Source organism: Musca domestica, unplaced genomic scaffold (assembly GCF_030504385.1).
Source record: "Musca domestica strain aabys unplaced genomic scaffold, Musca_domestica.polishedcontigs.V.1.1 39, whole genome shotgun sequence".
NCBI lineage: Eukaryota > Metazoa > Arthropoda > Insecta > Diptera > Muscidae > Musca > Musca domestica.
The window spans coordinates 8,694,412-8,715,282 of record NW_026712326.1 but is presented as its reverse complement, the minus strand read 5'-3'; the positions used below and the strand labels follow the sequence as shown (position 1 = coordinate 8,715,282).

The window sequence follows — 20,871 nt, the reverse complement described above, 5'->3', positions numbered from 1 at the left end:
AGAGATGGGAATCTGCTTTCTAGGCAGGGAAATTTGACAGAGTAAATTACACAGAATTTAGAGTTGGATATGCTTATTTGAAATGTCTTTACCTTCCTAATTTTACCATGGTTTCAACAAATATTTACACATAAAAAATTCGTCATTTCCGTCTTCATCATTTTTGGGGCTGGCAAATATTCCTCATCTTCATTACTGGAAAAATCACAAGCACTGCTATTATTACTATCCATTTATAGAAAACACTGATTTTTTTTAATATTGCTGAAAACTGAACGACAATAAACACGTGCTCACTAATAGTACTGATTCAAAGTGAAACACACTGACTTGGTTCATTTTTGCTTAGAAAAAAGTCGAAAATGACAGTCGTTGACTTAGGTTTTTTACCGTCATCTTTGGAACGAAAGACTTTTTGACATTGTGCCTTACAGGGTAAACAGAGTTTCCATATACGGGGACATTGGCACTAATTTCGGCATTTTTTATTTTTCATGACTTGGTTCGGTATAGCAGTGAGCCCTCCATATATAACACACTATTAATTGAAATGGAAGTAAATAGGTTGCCCATTCACACTCAAAATAAAATTGTAATCGATTCTGCCAAATTGTATGTAGGTTTTTACTGTTGCCAGTATGTACCTAGTAATTGGGAATATAAACCTTTTCTGTATCTCATCTAGATTTAAATACTTTGTGGTAAATTTCTCCACTTGTACACTATTGCTACCTTGACACACTTCATACTACAATCATAATGAACTCAATGGAAACGAAGCCAACAATCTTAAAATTTCTGTTTCTGTGTTATATTTAATTAAATACAGTTGTCCGCACCACCAAAGAAGATTGATTTGAATACTGTTTTCTTGGAAGTATACCAAAGATAGGTTAGGTTAGGTTAAAGGACGCGCAGCTGCATTTAGCAACTGCTCCACTCGGAGACCTATAGGTCCATTGTGTTCATCCTAGGAAAGAGTTAGAGCGAAAGATAGAGAAAGTATAAGAATTGACAGTAGGAAATAGATAGTACGTAGTCTACGGCTGAGTTTGCCGTGTCGTCTTTAGCCACTTGAACCTTCTGGCTAATTGAAGGATCACTGCAGGGTCCGTGGTAGAAAAAGAGGACAAATCACGTGACACTAGTTCTCCCACTAGTTTATGTCTCACGTTAATGAGCGCTGGGCAGTGGCAGAGCAAGTGTTCGATTGTCTCAATTTCTTCTTCATCTTGACAGATCCTGCAGTAATCAATATCATCGCTGTCCCATTTTGAGGTCATAGCCCTCACCTTACAGTGACCTGTGATGATGCCCACCACAAGTTTTAAATCTGGTTTAGACAATGACATCAGCGATCTTGTTCTCTTCTCTGAGAGCACAGGCCAGATTCTTTTGGAGATGGTACATCCCGTTTCATCCAGCCATTTTTGTTGTGTCTTTTCCTGGTAGTGTTTGCGAACGATCTGTAGGAAGTGGCACAGTGGTGGTTTGACCGAATTATCTATTTCTATTGTAGTTGATTCGGATCCTAGCCTGGCCAATTCATCTGCAGTTTCGTTACCTGTGATATTGTAATGGCCGGGAACCCAACAAAGCTTGATTGACAACCTAGAGTGTTCCAAGGCTTCCCTGCAGCTTAAAACAGCCCTAGACTTGATAGTAAAGGAATTTAGTGCTTTCAGTGCCGCCTGACTATCGACATATATAGTCACCGGACTTCCGACCTCTATGTTCCTCGTGACTAGCAGGTCTATGGCCTTTTTGACCGCCAGGATTTCTGCCTGAAAAACGCTACAATTGTTTCTGAGCTTGTAGGATTCACGGATATTAAGGGTGTCACAGAAGACACCTGCTCCCGTACCGCATTCCATCTTTGAGCCGTCGGTATATACAGATATGCCGCGGAAAGGTGGGCTGTTTTGGGACCAGGCTTCTCTTTCAGGTATGTGTATATCAGGTGGGCAGAAGCTTAATCGTGGTGAAATATAATCACTTGCATAGGCTATCTCTCCCACAGTCCTTACACGCCTTAGAATCGTAGAGTGACCAAATGGTTGACTACGCCATTCACCTAGTTCCCTGAGCCGAAGAGCACACCTGAATGCCAGTTCCTCTACATGTATGGCCAGCGGGCTTAAACCCAGTAGAGTATCTAGCGCAGCTTGAGGCGTGCTCCTAAAGGCACCCGTTATTAGTAAGGATGCGACTCTTTGGACTTTGTTAATGTTGCGTGAGTAAGTTGGCTTCTTTAGAGAATGCCACCATACTAGAGATCCATAGGTTAGAATGGGGCGAACGATTGACTCATACAACCATTTAATGATGTATGGTTTGAGGCCCCAGCTTTTACCTATGGAGTTCTTGCAAGAATAGAGTGCGATAAAACCTCTTTTGGCTCGTTCCTCAATATTCCTCTTCCAACTTAATTGTCGGTCAAGGATTGTACCAAGGTATTTGGCCTCTGGTGAGAGGTTTAGAGTGACTCCATCTAGTCTTGGTAGTGTAAATAACGGATATTTACGCTTCTTAGTGAAAAGTACGAGCTCTGTTTTTGCTGGGTTCACGCCTAGCCCGTTTTGACGTGCCCACCGTGATAGAGTGACTAGAGCTCCTTGCATTAGGTCCGAGATTGTTTGCGGGAATTTCCCGGCAATTAGTAGGACGACATCATCAGCGTATGCGACTACTTTCGTCCCTGTTACCTCTAGATCTATAAGTATGTTGTTAATAACCAAAAGCCAGAGTAACGGTGATAGGACGCCCCCTTGTGGCGTGCCCCTAGTGACCGATTTCCTGACAGATGTTTCCCCAATGCTCGAGTTGATGATTCTGCTGCTAAGCATGTTATCAACCCAGTCTATGAGGAGTTGTGGCAAATTAAGTTTTGATAGTGACTCATGAATGGATTCCAACGTGACGTTGTTGAAAGCTCCCTCAATGTCGAGGAAGGCAGCCAATGTGAATAAGGAGCCATTCATGTTCTTCTCTATATACCCTACGACATCATGTTGCGCTGTCTCAACAGATTTGCCTTTCATATAGGCATGTTGAGCAGTGCTGATGGCGGTTTGGGGTATTAGAGATCTGATCTCTATGTCTATCAGCCTTTCCAAGGTTTTCAATAGGAAGGATGAGAGACTTATCGGTCTATAGTCCTTGGGAAGTGAGTGACTCGGTTTCCCCGCCTTGGGGATGTAAGTGACTGTGACTTCCCTCCATGATTCTGGGATGTAGGATAGACGCAGACAAGCTTTAAAAATCTCACTCAGTACTGGTGATATTACCGCTGAGACATTTTGGAGCATAGCAGGAATAACACCATCTGGTCCTGGAGATTTGAAAGGTTTGAATGTATCTATGGCCCACTTGATTTTGGGTAAACTTACTATTCTGTCAGCCAAGTCTTGGTCCCTAGTTGTATGATCATGATGTACTTGATCGGTTTGCCGATTGCTTGTCGCGTCAATACAGCCGGGGAAGTGCGTGTTGGCTAGCAGGTTAAGAGTCTCTAGTCCAGAGTCAGTCCATGTGCCGTCAGTCCGTTTTATACTTCCGATGGATTTAGGGTCCTTCGAAAGGACTTTACGAAATCTGGAGGCTTCGTTGACACTTTCAATCGACTCAGTAAAGCATACCCAAGATGAGCGCTTGGCCTTCTTGATCTCACTGTTGTACTTGTTGAAGGATGCTTTGTAGGCATCCCAGTCCGTACTATGTTTGGTCTTGTTGGCCCTATTGTACAGTCGTCTACTATCCCTCCTTAAATTGGCTAAATGTTTTGACCACCAAACAGGTTGACATTTCTTTCCCGGATGGGTTAGTGGACAGACTTTTTCATAACACCCAATTAAGGCACTAGTTATCGCATTTACGGAGTTGTCTATATCGAGGGTTGAGGTTAAGACCATGTTGTCGAAACGGTGAAGCCAGGGTATAGCCAGCTCCGTAAATTTGTCCCAATTTGCCTTTCTTGGGTTTCTATGAGGTTTTTGATGAATACCCTCCACCAGTATTTTGAAATTTATCTTTCGATGGTCTGAGAATGAACATTCGAGAGAAACTTTCCAATCTAGTATGAGAGATTCATCCATGTTAGTAAGGGTGAGATCAATGACCTCAGCCCTGTCTTTGACTAGAAATGTTGCATCGTTGCCCCTATTACATATTTTAAGGTTATATTTCAAAATAAAATCAAAAATCGACTCACCTCTGACGTTAGTATTCGTACTGCCCCATTGGAAGTGGTGTGCGTTGGCATCACAACCTATAATTATGTGCCCGTTGTTGACCAGATCGTCGAGCAGCTCCTCTACCTCGTGGCCGGGTGGGTCAGGTCGCTCATACGGTAGGTAGAGAGAAATGAAAAAGAGAACCCTCCCGGATTTGCATTCCATTCTCGCTACCGTGACGTCTCCTCCACTGTAGTTGCTAAGGAAGATAAGATTTAAACTCTTTTTGGCAACAATACACGTCCTTACCTTATCACCATTGGAGACCGCGTAAGTGACATACTGCCCACTCCCTAACCCAGTTACCCTATTATTGTATGTATAGGGTTCCTGGATTAGGGCTATGTCAACTTCAGATCTCGTGAGGGATAGGAGGAGTTCAGCAGCAGCTGCTTTGCAGTGATGCAGATTAATCTGCATGATATTGAGTAGCTGCTGCTTCCTTCCTCCTAATGCGTTAGCCGGAAGCGGATCCATCCGGCGCCGAAGTGCAATTTTCCCCCACGAGCTTGAAGATACTCCTGGCCATCCTTATCCATGGATACCTTGATGACCAGGCCCCCTCCCTCAGTGGTAGAACTGACAAGACGCCAGCTGTCTGTTTTGAGGTTGGGGTTTTGCTTGCCTAGTATTGTCAGGATGCGTGCCGGATCCACAGATGGTGGTGGCACCCATGCTGTCAATACTCTACGGCAGGGGATGTCCTTTAAGGATACAGCCGCCAGATCGCATCCTTGCCATAGGTCACGGAAGCCGGATACTGCGGTGACTAGGTAATCCTTAGATTCCTGGTTTTCGCAGCACATGACTTTCGCGCCTCTGTAAAGGGTGGCGCTGCCAAACTGCATCCTTCGTGGGTCACCCTCTCCCGTAAAGACAAGCTCCCTCAGTCGATCTTCGAATAGCAGCCATCGACTATCGCTGATTTTACCTTCCGGTTCAGCCCTGTCGATGATTGCTACTCGTAGATTGTCCGGGTAGATCGTCTGGGAGTACTTCCTCTTTCGTCCTGCTTGGCCTGCCGTTGTGACTTGACCTCTCCTTTGTGGGCCTTATCAGGCTTGGAGCTTGAAGGGCCTGTTGGGGGTGGTTTGGTCACAAGCGACTTGCTGACAGACGAAGTGGAAGTTGTAGGTAAAGGCCGAGAAGCCGGGGCCTTAGATACCTTCTTGGCCTCAGGGTGTGGTTCCTCCGTAGACCGGCCCCTCTTCAACGCCGAGCGCGAAGGGGTGTCGGCCTCCGTTGGAACTGTCGAGGCTGCAGCTATCACAGGCTCCGGCTTCTTGACCTTCCTGTCCCTGCATTTTGGGGTAGATGACCCAGCAGGTCCAGCATTAGGTGTCACCGCGTGGACAACAGCCGGAGTGGCCTTGCTGTCGGTGGTGGACTTGCTGACCTCTGCAGGGTTCTCAACAGTGGGTTGAACTATGGAAGAGTTTGCCCTACTGTTGATATTAGGTGGTGGGAGAGTTAGGAGTATCTGATTAAGAGAACAACTTGGTAAGTGCGGGTGGTTCTTCTCAAACTTAGCAATTACCTTGAGGTTCATCTTGATCAGAATCCTCTCTCTCTCCGTTATGTGCGCGGGGTCTCGGCCAATAAATTTTTTGCAATAATTTATTGACCTTTTATAACCCCGCCTTGCTTTCGCCTCCTTCGGTTCGACACCATCGTGAGAGGTAGGGTTACTGGTAGATTTCCTGCCAGTACCTACAAGGATGGTATCTTGCCGATCGAGGCTTTTAGCATCGGAGGTTACCGACGATGAACCCTCCTGGATTTGGGACTCCACGCAAGTCTCGTTAGGAGTGTTCTTAGCGGTCTTTTGTGATGACTCACCACTTTGAGACGAGGAAATGACCGTTATGTCAAGTTCCTCATCAGAGAGTGGTGAGTCGTTACTAAAGCCCGAAGGAACACTTTCCTGGCTGAGTCTTAACGTTTTTGTCTTTTCCAGGAGGGCAGACAACTGTTCATTTTGTTGCTGAATACTGTCGTGGATTACGTCACTGTAATTCAGTATTGAGTCGTCCCCTCCCGATTTGGTATTCATGTCCTGTGGCCGGTCCTTGGTCGTTGCTTCCTTGGAAGCAATGGTGTCGTTGGTGGTTGTTGGGGGTTTGTTTTGTTTGTTTATTGTTTTATCTTTCTCCATATAAAAAGTCGGACTTGGAGGAAACGAGGTCCACCATGGCATAGCCTCCCTACCATGGCAAGGACTTGGCAACTAAGCCTGTTACTCACTGAGGCGCCCAGGTATCAGTGAGGCAACCGTACGAATACAGTCGGAACCCTGACTGCAAACCTAGGAACACTGATGGGCACGGTTTACATAACACCCCAGCGTTAGGGGGTCTTATTTATCGGTAGACCAACACCGATCACTGGGTATTTTGAGGCGCCAGTTGTTCGCCTCGTCGTAACCAGGGATCATGGGCACTCGGATATTTGTTCCGAGACTCTCCCCCCGGAGACCGCTGAGTTGTCCGCGACTGCTTATTTATTCGCAGCTGCCCAATATATCTATTGGGCGTCCCACTATCCGCAACCTGTGGACGCGTCCGGTAGCATCCAGCTATGCTTCCGATGATCGGCTTCCGATGATCGGCCAAAGATATCTCACCTTCTTTCTCGGCCTTTGGCTCAGATTTAACACAAGCTGCTGTTGAGTCCAGTTTTAATTCTTGCTTAATTTTAGTTTTAAACTCGCTACCTTGCCACACTTCACACAACAACCATAATTAACGCAATGGAATCGAAACCGTGTTAATCTCAAACTTTCTGTTTAAATTCGCTTTAAAATTAAAAAAGCACAACACTTCTATAGAAAAAAAACAAAATTTTTATATTTAATTAAAAGCAGTTGTTTTATACAAAATATAAATAACATTGTCATTATATTTTAAATTACGGTTTTTTGAAACTTACAAATCGTCAATAAATACAAATGGCAACATCACGCATCAATAGAAAAACGAAGGATTCAAACATATTAAAATATATAAATACATACATATGCATATATATATATATATATATATATATATATATATATATATATATATATATATATATATATATATATATATATATATATGGATGTCTATATAAATACTTAAGATACTGAGGACCCAAGAAATATTACAAAGTAAGTAATAAATAGAACACGCATAAAATATATCCCCGATTTATATACAAAGAACAGAAACTAAAACATACAAGTCTTTACAGGTGAACAAAAAAAAACTAAACTTACATGCTAAACTATGTATCAGTATTACAAAAGAATCGCAATGATGGAAGCCTAAATCTGGCATTGTTTACTTTTTATTTCGAATCTCTTTCTGTATCATATCAGAGAGTGACTGTATTGCCTGCCAAAATGTTTCTTATCCTATTGATTACTTTCTCTATTGTACGCATATATGTATGTAGACTACTTTCTTCTCCGATTCTTTTTGTAACCTTTGCCGTACCAACCGGCTTGTGTACGTGCCAGTTTACGTGGAAATGTATTATTCAAATGCAATTGTCGTTTGGCTGTTTCGGCCGCCGCAATGTGGGCCAGTGATATATTCTCATCGTAATCGTCCTCATCATATTCGTCGGTGTACGAACAGCAATCACAGAGCACAAAACGACCATTACGTGCTCTCTTTTTATGCTTACGTTCGTTCAGATGGAATTTCTTATAAAATTGACATTCGAATTCGGCATATTGGTCAAAACAGAAATCACAACGCGCCGCTGAACGATTCATGGCGAAATTGGGCACAACTTGGAAATCCCAAATATTGAGATCATCGGGCGGTGGGAATACTATGCTATGAAGACCAGAATAGGCATAACGGACATCATACCACAATGGTAATTTACGTATCAGACATGGTCTTCTTTGAGGTGTTGATGTGGTGCTGGTGGTGACAGTACCCAGTTTCTTGGGTGATGATAAAGACATATTTCTTAAAATATCCATTTGTGATTCGATATGTTCCTCGACCTCTTCGTCTTCGGGTGGCTTTTCGTCGGCCGACAGTGTTTCTTCATCTAAAGCTGCTGTCATATTTTGCACTTGTACTATTCTAGGATTCGGCACCAATTTTGGAACAGGTGATTTTTGTATGGGTGCCAAGGGTGGGGGCTCTTTTACACTGATCGTTGTTGCCATTTTATTGTTGGCGCTGTTTTTTAGACCATTAAATGGCTGTGATTCTAAACCTGTATCCGTTTTGAATTGCACCTGTATACATTTAGGCAATTTCTTTAAAATGTGCAAGGGAAAATTGCTCTGCGGAGATACTGTGGTGGTGGTTGTGGTTGGCTCTAGGCTTTTGCCTGGAATTTTTTCGATTTGATTCGAGGTATTGTGGATTTTAAGGCCATTATTTAACTTATTCAAACCATTATCGGTATGGACCAAAACCAATTTGGGCTCATCTGTAAAGGTAGGATTTTTTATACCCATCTGATTGCCCAATTTTTCCAAGAACTCCTCCGTGCTATTAGTCAATTCAGTGGCTTGTTTAATTAACATTTGTTCGCTCTTATGAAGTTCAGCTATCTCAGCGAGCACCTCACTGTTGGGTTCCAGTTTCAAAGGTGACTCAATTTTTATTTCTTTTTTTGGACTGTGAAGGTCTGTTGTATGCGAGGCAGATGAATTAGTTTTTGAGCCCTTTCCAGGATGATTCTCGGTTTTAATTTCCACTGAAAACCCCTTATTTCTTAAACCATTAAGTAAATCTGGTTCAATTTTGGGCACTAACGGAGGACTTGTCAATGTAGCTTTAGTGTTTGACATTGTATCAACTCTTAGCTCCATACAAAGACCATTTGTTGTTGTTGTTTCATGTTCTGTTTTCACAAAACCATTCAGCTTTTCCTCAGTCTTTATATTGGATTTTGTGGTGGCAATGATTTGAGTATTATTGTTCATTGCAATTTTTGACACAATATCTTCTAGTTTGATTAGCTTTGACGAAGAGTTTGCTAACTCACTTTGGGATTGTGTTGTACTTTCGGATTTTATGGCGTTTGTCCCCACCACCGAAGAGGAATCATATGAATACTGTTTTGTTTGAAGTATGCCAGAGAAATCGTTTGCAGTTGCCTTCGCCGTCAACGCGTCTGATTTCTTGCCTTCTTCCTCAGCTTTTGGCTCAGATTTCACACAATCTGCTGTTGAGTCTACTTTTAATTCTTGCTTAACTTTATTTTTCAACTCTAAGTTGGTTTTTATCCTTGAACCCATTTGTTTCAGAGGTGTCCGTATACGTGGCCCCTTACCAATACGATACTCGGTCGCAGTGCCCGTTCCGGAACTATCATCACAACTCATTGCTGAATCTTGTGTTTCTTCGGCTGCCGTAGTTGCTGAACTAGATTGTGTGCCAGTCTCGTCTTTTTCATCGTCATCTTTTGTTTGTTTTAACAAGGGTTGAGTGAGTGTGTGCAATTCTTCTGGCATGAGCAGTGTGGCGTGAGCAAAAATCGGATCCTTCTCCTTGCTATAGACTGGCACAGGTATTTTCAAATGTTTCATTAGCAATTCCATCACACGATCACATTTGCCATTTATTTTCACTTGGGCCAAGCTATCTTTCGGCGTCCACTGCAAATTGACAATACAAATTTTCGCCCTTTGCCGCGGAGGTTTATCCATTTGCCATAGCCAAGTGTATTTCTTTAGCACCTTTAAGCTTGATCCTAAACATAGAATAACATCGGCTTTTTCGGCATGCTGACAGGCGCCAGCCCAATTGAGGGGCCATCTTAAATTACCACGCTCTCCAAAATGCACAATTGTATCGCATAAGGGCTCGGAACACTTGTGGCATAGACGATTCGTTTTGTGGCAGTAACGAGCAGTCATTTCGGTGGTATCAAAAAGTCTCCAATACACAGAGTTGGGTTTACAGTGTTTACACACTTCAACGTACATGTTTCCATGAATTTCGGATAGTGAAGATTTCGGCAGACCTGATCTTAAGTGCAAACCATCGCAATTTTGTGAAACAACATAACGTAAGATACCTCGCCTGTGCAGTTCATATAGGGCCATATGAGTATATGTGGGATTAGCTGCAGATAAATCATGTTCTCCGATGTCTTCACCCTTTTTCAGAAGAGTCCAAATACCTTTGCTGCCTCGGTAGTCGGGTATTAGGGCGGCAGTACTGATGCCGGCACCTGTATAACAGACCAAATGTTTGGCTTGCAATATAATACTGGCCAACTCTTCAATTTTGCCTTCAATAACTTCGATGTCATCCTCTTTTTCTATGACACGTTCTTTGTAAATTTCTACACGTTCTCTACGCTTCTTGACTTGTTTGACAATTTCAGGATGCTTTTCCAACAGACGACGTTCTTCAGCCGTATGCGTTGTTTCACATTTTCTATAGATGGAATAAATCTGGAAAAAAATAGAAAGATGTGAGATAAGATGGTTTTTTCAAAATGATATAATTTACAGAAAATAAATGCATATACAAGTTCGTAATGTTAGTTAGAAAATTATGCTTGTTTTATTGTCGTTTACCCTTCTGTCATGTCGGGAAAGCACGCAAAAACAGGAGTAATTTTTTTTTTAACTTTGAGCTACAAACTTCTCTAAGGGCATCTATATTAATACACAGGGTTGGGCATATTGCACTAAATTTTTAGTGCACTAAGAATTAAATAATTAGTGGTAGTGCAATTTTTAATTCCACTACCACTAAAGGGTTAGTGGTAGTGAAAAATAAATTGCACTACCACTAACCCTTTAGTGATAATTAAAAAAAAATTGCACTACCACTAAATTTTAGTGGTAGTGAAATTTTAATAGCACTACCACTAAATTTAGTGATTTTTCCAAAAAAATTTGCACTACCACTAAATTTTAGCGAAGCCAAAAAAAGCACTATGTATATAAGTATTATACCAGCTATAATAAAGTTTATTGAAGTGAGTAGGGAACAACAATACAGAATATATAGTACATATTCATAAAATTTGATTAATTTTCTAAATAGCACTAATTTAGTGCTATTTTTTATGAAATACCACTAATTTAGTGCAAGTTTTTTTAAATACCACTAAATTTAGTGGTAGTGCTATTGAAATTTCACTACCACTAAAATTTAGTGGTAGTGCAATTTTGTTTTAAATATCACTAAATGGTTAGTGGTAGTGCAATTTATTTTTCACTACCACTAACCCTTTAGTGGTAGTGGAATTAAAAATTGCACTACCACTAAATGAACAGTGATAGTGAAATTATTAGTGCACTAAAAATATAGTGCATTATGCCCATCTCTGTTAATACACTTTCCGCTTAACTATTTTCGAAATTTAGTGATGAAATTCATTGATTCTACTTGTCAAACACCATCTACTCTATTTTGATTTTCAATAATTTTGCTGGCTAAGAACTCAATCCATTATTTTACAACTTTCATTTGCAAAATTCGTCTAATCAGGCAAAAGGACAATTATGATGAACGACAAAGTGTCAAGCTTTGGCTCTGTAACAACATTTACTTATATCATGTGCACAAACACACCCACCCCATTTACTACCACCACCATCCCAGACAACAACAACAACGTCAAAAAGGAATATTCACACACTACAAAGTACAGTGTACACCACATACACAGTATTAGGGCACAAATCTGGCCTATGCTAATTGAATGAATGAATTCTGTCTCAATCGTCAACCAAAAACAAATAAAAAATAGGAAATAACTGATAACACAAATAATTATTTACTTTACGAATTGTATCCTTGCGCCGTCTCTTCTCATTATCTGTTTTGGCCGGATTTAGTTTAGCTCGTGTTAGATACGTCTGCAGCGCTTCCTTGGCTGACTTCTCTTTTGTGGGAATATCAATGTCCTGTGATGACGATTCCACATCTTCAATATCCATATCGGGGGTATTTTGACGATTGCCCCTCATTTCACACGCACAGTGATTGGCAGTGGCCGCAACGGCTACTGGCTGCGGCGTGTAAAAAAAAACTCCTTCCTTGTATTTATCTATTTCGAAGAGGGCATCAACTTGCCTGACCGCTAATCACTACGTACCAACTTTTTTTTGATAGTTTATTAGCTGTGTGTTGTTGTTGTTGCTATTGGCCCACTGGATTATGAAGCTCCCTTCTGTTGCTGGCAACGATGACGTTTGGTTAAATATAGAGACGACAAACAAGAAACTGCGCTTTTTTCACACACATTTCATTTATAATTTGTTGGTGTTGTTTTACTCTTCTTTCGTGTATATTGCCTTACTTATATAAATTCATTGTTGTTTTCATTATCTTCGTGTAGCGCGAGTTTATTTTGATGTTTTATTTTGATCATTAGATTTATTAATTATTCTATTTTGAGCGAAATTAACACAAAATAAACAAACAAAAACATTTTTTTCCACCCGAGTCTAGACTATGAAGTCGACGAATTTAAACGCCGTTTGGAGTCGCAGTCGTTTAATTTGTAGCCAGCGGCGCTGCACAGCATTACCGACATTGAAGAAGTAATCGCATTATCGACGAAATATGAATTATGATAGGTTTATATGTATGTCCATTATCAAGAATAACTAAACGCTATGATGGTAAAACTACAGAAAATAAATAAAGCTGCATCCATGGTAAAAGAATACTGAATGAACTGTCAAACCAAATTTGAAATTGAAAATTTTGAATGAAAAATTATTCAAATTCGTTAAAATTATTACAAAATACATAGTATAACAAACTACGATTGGCGTCGAATAAGAAAACATAAAAGTGCAGAACATTTTGAAAAAACGTTTAAAATTTTTTGACATTACAATGCATCCACCTGTATTCTTCTACCATTGCTTCATCCTGAACACATTTTTTTCTTTTGGTGCCCCTATATCTTGTGGAATAAACCTGACATTACATTCATGTTTGGTTGTTTTTACCCAATGTAATAGTTTTGTGCATGAAACAGTTATTTCAAGGTAGTCTCAATAAAAATTATCTTATCCAGCTCTGCATTTTTATGTCATTTAACTTGTCAAGTTTAGCTGCATAGAAAGCCATCCCTAAAGCTGGAAATAAAATAAAGCCCTTATTTGGCTGGCTTAAGCTGGGAATACATAAAGCGCTTATCTGGCTGGCTTAAGTCATTGGCTGGCTTCTTCGGAAATGAAAAAAGGAGCCTAGGCCCAAAATCGAACTAAGTCAACCTAAAACTCCTTTGTTCCTCTACGAAGAAGCCAGCCGATAACTTAAGCCAGTCAAATAAGCGCTTTATGTATTCCCAGCTTTAAGTCATCGACTGGCTTCTTCGTAGAGGAACAAAGGTTGACTTAGTTCGATTTTGGCCTTAGGCTCCTTTGTTCATTTCCGAAGAAGCCAGCCAAATAAGCCCACCTTAATTTGGAATTATACAATCGAATTATTAACAGAAAAATTTTGACACTGATATGTTGTCAAAGGAAATATTTAATTCTGGCATGAGTTTTGTGAAAATATGTAAAATAAACAAAACCAATTGTTGCATATTTAAACCTTTATTTGACACAATAAAACTTTAGTACAAGGTTGCAGTTTTTCCTTGTTTCTGTGAAGTTCAATAATCCTTTTGCTTGGCTTTGCAGTTTGACACAATAAAACTTTAGTACAAGGTTGCAGTTTTTCCTTGTTTCTGTGAAGTTCAATAATCCTTTTGCTTGGCTTTGCAGTTATATATTTTAAAATTTAGGTGATTCCAATTATTTCCATTCAAAGTCGATTTTCGTATGTCCGTCTGTCTGTTGCCTTTCAAACGAATTGAGATATAAGACTAAAATTTTGCACAGGTGAGAACTTTGCCAGTAGACAAGTTAAGTTTGTAATTGGGCATGTCGGTCCACCTTTTTATAGCCTCCTCGCAACGGGAACTTCAACCTATGACAGAAAATTGTCTATACAGGCCTGTATCTTCGTATTACCCACATACAACGATACCTCTCTATATTCGGTATTTTTTTGATATTAGCGACATTATTCACCGAAATTGTTTCAAATTCGGTACTACAACCGGTTTTAAAGACTATGACAAAAAATTACTTTTGCAGGTCCATATCTTCGTATAGCCTTCCATATAACGGTGTTCATTTACGCGGCATTTTTTTTTTTTTTGAAAATTTTCAAGTTTTTTATAAAAGGGTGGGGGTATATGTATATTATAAATAAAGTTCCCTCCCGGGACGCCCCTCTTTCCCACCCATGAATATATGTATGGTATATACCATGGTAGAAGAATGCAGGTAGTCGCATCGACACAGCTGCTGGGACAATGAACTGTCAAACCGATTACGGAATTGAACATTTTGAATGAAAAATTATTAACATTTGTAAAAATTGTTGAAAAAAAAATCATATTATAACAGCCTCTGATTTGCGTCGTATAAAAAAAAATAAAAAATCCATTTATTTTTCATAAAACATTTTAGAAATTTTGACATATCAATGTTCCCATGCGTTGATGCATCTACCTATATTATTCTACCATGGTATATACTATAAAGGGTTTTCTTTCAGACAACCAATTTTGGGAAGCACCTTAAAGTATGTCATAAAATTGCCTAATATAAATGTGGGAAAATTGTTCTTCGCGAAAGAACATTGAATTTTATTTTACCAGTTAAAAACTCAGAATCAATGTGACCGCGCCAAAGTTAGACGATAATAATACATGTAAGCATTCATCGCATGTTCTCCAGAGTAGAAATATCTTTTTATTGTACCATAATTGAAGGCAACTTTATCCTTGACTCTCGCACTTCAATTAAAAGCAACATTAATGAAAACTTACAATAATGGACATTTGTACAATGTGGCTTCAATTTATGTGTAAATTAATCCAGTTTAAATAATCTTTGACACGTGTATAAAATGAGGGTACATCTGGTGTTGCACAGCCACTTACACCCGTAGAGGTGATACCCACTATAATATGCATGCATGGATATTGTGGATGTTGAATTAGAAGTGGGCCTCCGGAATCACCTTGGCAAGTGTCTTTCATTTCTTTTGATCCAGCACAAAGTAGAGAATTGCGTATCCCTAAAGGCAGAGATTCCAAACCTTCAGATTGTTGAAGTAAACTGGCACATTTCTCATGTGAATATGGTTGCAATTCCACCTTTTTCAAATGCGATGATGGCTCCCCGGCGAATTGGACATGTCCCCAGCCAATGGCTATAAATGATGTTTGACGTTCTTCGATTAAATTCAATGGTGGCAGGCATGCCGGATGTTTATATCTGCTAAATTTTATGTTAGATGTCAGCAGAATTAAGGCAATATCGTTGTATGGTTGGTTTAATCGATATTCCGGATGTTCAATAATGCGCAAAATATAATAATCTTCGGGTTGGGCATCATCGGTGTCTGAATTGAAATCTAATTCACCCAAGCGCACGAGGTTCACTTTGCCGCTGAAAAATAAATAAAATTGGAATAATTAGATAATCGAAATCGTATATATATTTTTTTCTAAGTAAGCTTTCACTAATTTTTCGAAGAATACAATAAATCAAATTATATTCAAAACTTACAGTGGCGAGTGAAAACAATGAGCCGCAGTCAAAACATAATTATTGCTAATGATTGTTCCACCACAAAGCCAATTGATATTCGTTACTGACTCGGCACTTCCCAAACGAGCTGCAAAGGGGAATTCCTTAGGTTGCGCGTTTTCACCGCCCACAATAAATCCCGTAGCTGTTTTACAATGATCCTCTATGAATGGCACGCCTCGGGCATCGGGATGAAAGTAACTTAGCGTTTTCTCCTCTTCATACAACAGCTTTTTATATGCCAAACAACCTTTATGAATGAACAAGAAAAATTGAAACTCTTTTTTTTCCCATTTGAATTACTAACGTTTCTCGTTTTGGCCTTGTCCAACTGCAACACTTAAGAATAATGACAACAAGACACCAAGCAATTTCAACACGTCTCCAATTTGTTTTAAAAGAAATTGCATTATTCTATTTTTTTTATACACAAACAAATAGTTAATTTTGCATTCGGTGAATTGTTTATACTTCTTCGGCCACTGCTGATTCTACAATGATTTCAATATTTGAATCTATTCTGAATTCAAGTTCTAAACATTGTCTGTGTCCATATGGTTAATTAGCAAGAATTCGACGAATTATGACGTCTTCGTTTATTTAATCGAACTGTATTTTTATAATAGGGTGGTTCAAAATTAAAATATTTTTTCAAATAAATAAAATAACATTATAATCTAAAAAGTTTATGTTCTAACTAACTACAGACTATGAAAATCATATTTCGATCTAAGAAAATGTAAACTCCTCTTCGAACTTTTTCGAAATTACTTTGAAATCATTTCATTTAACACAACATCTTTATTTGTCGTACAAATTAAATAGCATCATTGTCTTTGCTAGTGCAGTCAATATTACACATACGTTTGCACGTAAAAACCCGGGGTAAACTAAATACCAAAATATTGACAAAACACATCGGTTTTTTGTATAAACGAGCCACACCAATTCACAAACTATTTGATAATAACAGGTTTGAAATATTATTCAGCAGAATTTATATTACTATACTCCAAATCAGGTTCTCTAATTGTTTATGAGTTTAGCTCAAGATCATGGTTATGGTACAATAAAAAGAGGGAATAAACACCATTTTTTGCCCTATTCTGTCAAAATAATGAAAATAATTTGAAATTATTGTAATTAATTATTATTATTATTGTATGTAACAAAATTTAAAATTTATGGGAATACATTTCACAATTTTGTTGTAAAAAAAATTTGACACTTCTACTCTGGACACAATTTTGCGAAATTGAGGTGAGAATACATAAAGCGCTATTGCCTGGCTTAAGTCACCGGCTGACTTCTTCGTAGAGAAACAAAGGAGTTTTAGGTTGGCTTAGTTCGATTTTGGCCCTAGGTACCTTTGTTCATTTCCGAAGAAGCCAGCCAAATAAGCGCTTTAGGTATTCCCACCTTAACATCAACATTCCTTTTATGTTTTGTCTTAAATAAACAAAATCAATTGTTGCATACTTTTAAGGTCGGCTTGACACTATAAGACTCTAGTACAGAGATACATTTTCTTACTTCCCCCGAAGTTAAACTACCTTATGGGTTATGCCATAACCATAAGATATTCTTAATACTTAAGATGAAAATACATAAAACGATTTTCTGACTGGCTTAAGTCATATGCTGGCTTCTTTGGAAGAGAACAAAGGAGCCTAGGACCGAAATCGGACTAAGTCAACCTAAAACTCTGTTGTTCCTCTACGATGACCTAAGCCAGTCAAAAAAACCTTTTATGTACTCTCCCCCTTATTCTATTATTTTAATTGTTTATAAGTTAGGGTGGGAATACATAAAGCTCATATTTGGCTGGCTTAAGTCATCGGCTGGCTTTGGGGGCTTAAGATTTTCTAATCAGGGTATGTGCCACACCGGCTAACGCGAACCAAAGTTTTCTAAATTTGATACTCTTCGTAAGTAGACGGCCTTCGGCCGGAGCTTGAGATATTCTCCTCTTGGTATGTCCAATACAAGCCTATGCGAACCAAAGTTTTCTAAATTGTATACTTTTGTAATTCCAACGTCGGCTACGCGAAATAAACCTTTTTTTTTTTGAAAACGTAATTTTAATGAACTGGTTATAATCGGTTTATACGTGTGTAAAGACCCATGTCTCTGGACCCCGGAAAGGTATTAGCCAAATTGTAGCATTTTGGAAAGATAAGAGTGTCAGCAATAACTTGACATTAATTTGGTTGATCCCCATAATTGGCCCCCTTTCGACTTTTTGGGGGTTTTATAAAAAATCCGGGTCCGGGTTTTGACTATAACTTCCGAACCGCTTATAAATTACCCTCTCATGCGACCACTTTTGAATAGGCATTTTCATAAACTTTCCAACGATACCTATACTGTCTACATCGGGTAAGTGGGTCCGGGTCTGGTCGGGGTCTTGAACTAGAGTTAAACCTTTTGATCCACCTGTATATATCGGCTGACTGATTAGAGGTTGGTTAGCTCCGTTCTATTCATCCCTGTTCGAAATCAGTATCTCGTTTCTGTCAATACTCATGATAGGAGATATGTAATCGCTGTTGCGTTCATTAGGATTGAAATTTACTTCAACCTTTGGTATGACCCTGCTTTGTAGTATGCAGCATGTTCTGTTCTGACGACCTCATCGCACTTCCTGCAGCCTTGTACTATATGCCAAGTTCGACCCATGGCAGAAGAATACAGGTAGATGCATCAACGCTTGGAAGCATTGTTATGTCAAAACATTTTAAATGTTTTTCAAATATAAGTAGATTTTTATATGTTTTCTTATACGATGTGATTCGGAGGTTACTATAATTTGTGTTTTTCAACAATTTTTAAAAATTTTAAATAATTATTCATTCAACATTTTAATTTCCAAAATTGGTTTGACAGTTCATTGTCCCTGCAGCTGTGTCGATGCTTCTACCTATATTCTTCTACCATTGTTCGACCGAAACGATATTTAGCATTACGTTTAAAGGCGTTGGTACATAAGCAGCTTGAAGTCTTCGCATGACAAAATTTGTGACACATTCTTTCCGATTTGACATTAATATGCCTTGTCATGATGCCCAGTTGTTTATGTATACACAGCTCAGGTCTCTGGCTGGAAATACCTGGATTTTCTTTCAAAAATATAATCCAAACTGTCCAATCTTTCATTTTTATGGCAGTTACTCCAGTTGCAGTTATTGATTTTGAAAATATTTTGTTTTCATTATTCAAAACAGTAAATACATACACGAAATTTGCAGAATTTCGGCACACTTAGAAAAAGTTGTAATCAGCTTTTTTTGTACTAGTGTTCCATGAATTGTATTTCAGTAATTTTTCGAAATTGTTTTGCCGTGAGCATATTCTTATTTTGTTCTATAACTTATTTGGAAATAAATTACCCAGTTGAATCAGATTCTTATTGGTTTTTATCCCGCCTTACAGTAACGAAAATAACACATGCGATCTCATTTTCTTTGTTTTAAATTACTTGAAAATGAGATTCCTCCATCAACTAATCACTAAAAAATGATGTCGTGCAGCGGGCATGGAAACGACGGCGTTCGATTTACTGCTTACAAACAAATCGACTTTTACTTTAATCGATTATTCGAGTGTCGACTTATGCATCCCTAATTCTAATTAGATAGAAAAGAAAAATTGCAAGAAAATATTCCTCAGTTTTCCAACTGTGTTTTTCTTTTTCGAGTGTGTGTGTGTGTAAAAGAAAATTTTTCGGATGAAATTTTCCTCGCTAGAAGAAAAGTTACTTCAATATATAATAAAAAAATATATAACCAATATAAGAAAATAGAACAAAAAAAGAATAACAATAAATCGACAAAATAGCAGCCAATTAAAAACAAAACAAACATAATTCTAATGCGAAATTTAAAACAACCAAATAACAAAGAATTCAAAGTGAGCAATTTGTGTATTATGAAGTGGAAAAATATATAGAAGAAGAATATTAAATATTGGCATTGAAACGAAGAAGAAAAAAATTCTGTAGTAGTGAAAAAAGAAGAAGAGGAAGAAGAGTAGAGAGAAAAGCAGTGTTGCCAAAAGCCATCTTTTTCCAAAAGATCAACGAAGATGAATAAGAGATTTTGGTTTGTTGTTGGCTCAAGGAATCGTCCATCGGAAAAGCAACTGTAGCTGTTAACAAATTGTGGACTATAATGGATGTTAATCAATTGTTCTTTATATTTTAAGCATGCCTGGTGAAATGTCCTTCATATCGACTTCTTGGAATGTGTTATTTAATTAACTTTATGGGTTTTAAGTAATCATTCTAAATTGGGTTACGTTACAAGGACATTAGTGAAAAGCATAGAGATGACCTTGCAAAAAATAGTAACTTCAATTTATTTTGTTGTTTTTTTACTTTTGGTTGCTAACATGCCTTCATAAACAAATGTGGCATTGAGTGAAAACAACAATGCAGCAACTTGTAGTTCGTCTCCCCCTAGAATGGATGCTGCTGTTGTAAGGAATCTCTCAAAAGCAATGAGAGATGGCAACTCTAAGCAATAGTGACCAAAAAAGTTTTTCATCGAATCGATTTTGAGAAAAAAATGTTGCTTAATGTTTTTGCTTTTGCTTTTCTTGGCCTCGACAAAAGATACTTTTTTTCGTGAAAAAGAGACTTTATGAATGAATCCAGACTAAATGAGTGAAGCTATTTCAGTTCCTTAGGAATTTTTAATATCGCAATAGATAGCCTTAGTTTTTCTTTGTTAATTTTCTTCAAAGCTACGATACACACATACAATTTTCCTCCAAAATCCCCCTTCATTAGAGGAGGGTCATAAGACACCACAGACAGACAGACAAACAGTGGTGATGTGATTTGTAGATGATTGTGTTCTCTGGTGGCCGCACCAAATAGTAGGATGCTCTTGAAATGTAAATTCATGTATATTTTTAATCTTAAAAATTGTTTATTTTTTAGCTACCTATTTTCCTTAGTGTTATCAGTTGAAAAATAATATTTGGATAAAAAATTACATACGTAGGTATAACGTGAAGAGATAAGCAACGAGTTTCTTTTTGCAAATAACGTTT

The 20,871-nt window shown here is 38.5% G+C and overlaps 4 protein-coding genes across 4 annotated transcripts in view; 1 reads left to right on the top strand and 3 right to left on the bottom strand.

The window, feature by feature from the left end:
* Positions 1-890: 890 nt before the first annotated feature.
* On the bottom strand, positions 891-5,251 carry LOC131804122 (uncharacterized). Its single transcript, XM_059126518.1, has 2 exons — positions 4,211-5,251; positions 891-970 (listed from the first exon to the last, which is right to left on the bottom strand). Exons 1-2 carry the CDS (start codon positions 4,707-4,709, stop codon positions 966-968), a joined length of 504 nt encoding a protein of 167 aa, XP_058982501.1. The 5' UTR covers positions 4,710-5,251; the 3' UTR covers positions 891-965.
* A 2,058-nt stretch (positions 5,252-7,309) lies between these two features.
* LOC131804123 (NAD-dependent protein deacetylase Sirt7-like) lies at positions 7,310-12,831 on the bottom strand. The gene is made up of 2 exons (XM_059126520.1): positions 11,989-12,831; positions 7,310-10,647 (listed from the first exon to the last, which is right to left on the bottom strand). The coding sequence occupies exons 1-2, from the start codon at positions 12,175-12,177 to the stop codon at positions 7,669-7,671; spliced, it is 3,168 nt and encodes a 1,055-aa protein (XP_058982503.1). The 5' UTR covers positions 12,178-12,831; the 3' UTR covers positions 7,310-7,668.
* A 2,119-nt stretch (positions 12,832-14,950) lies between these two features.
* LOC131804132 (serine protease snake-like) lies at positions 14,951-16,391 on the bottom strand. Its single transcript, XM_059126533.1, has 3 exons — positions 16,124-16,391; positions 15,796-16,066; positions 14,951-15,675 (listed from the first exon to the last, which is right to left on the bottom strand). Exons 1-3 carry the CDS (start codon positions 16,224-16,226, stop codon positions 15,078-15,080), a joined length of 972 nt encoding a protein of 323 aa, XP_058982516.1. The 5' UTR covers positions 16,227-16,391; the 3' UTR covers positions 14,951-15,077.
* Positions 16,392-19,516: 3,125 nt separating this feature from the next.
* Positions 19,517-20,871, top strand: part of LOC101897861 (protein kinase C) — a 40,116-nt gene continuing 38,761 nt past the window's right edge. The window contains exon 1 of the mRNA XM_059126543.1: positions 19,517-19,725. The gene's annotated coding sequence lies outside the window, so the exon portion shown is untranslated. The remainder of the gene's footprint in view (positions 19,726-20,871) is intronic.

Bases quoted from the DNA above. Each gene is read 5' to 3' on its own strand.
- LOC131804123 (XM_059126520.1), bottom strand. From the start codon at position 12,177: ATGAGGGGCAATCGTCAAAATACCCCCGATATGGATATTGAAGATGTG. The intron at 10,648-11,988 runs GTAAATAATTAT...ATTTTTTTCCAG, and splicing joins GCAAGGATACAATTCGTAAA to ATTTATTCCATCTATAGAAA.
- LOC131804132 (XM_059126533.1), bottom strand. From the start codon at position 16,226: ATGCAATTTCTTTTAAAACAAATTGGAGACGTGTTGAAATTGCTTGGT. The intron at 16,067-16,123 runs GTTAGTAATTCA...TCATTCATAAAG, and splicing joins ACAAGGCCAAAACGAGAAAC to GTTGTTTGGCATATAAAAAG. The intron at 15,676-15,795 runs GTAAGTTTTGAA...TTTATTTTTCAG, and splicing joins CATTGTTTTCACTCGCCACT to CGGCAAAGTGAACCTCGTGC.
- LOC131804122 (XM_059126518.1), bottom strand. From the start codon at position 4,709: ATGGATCCGCTTCCGGCTAACGCATTAGGAGGAAGGAAGCAGCAGCTA.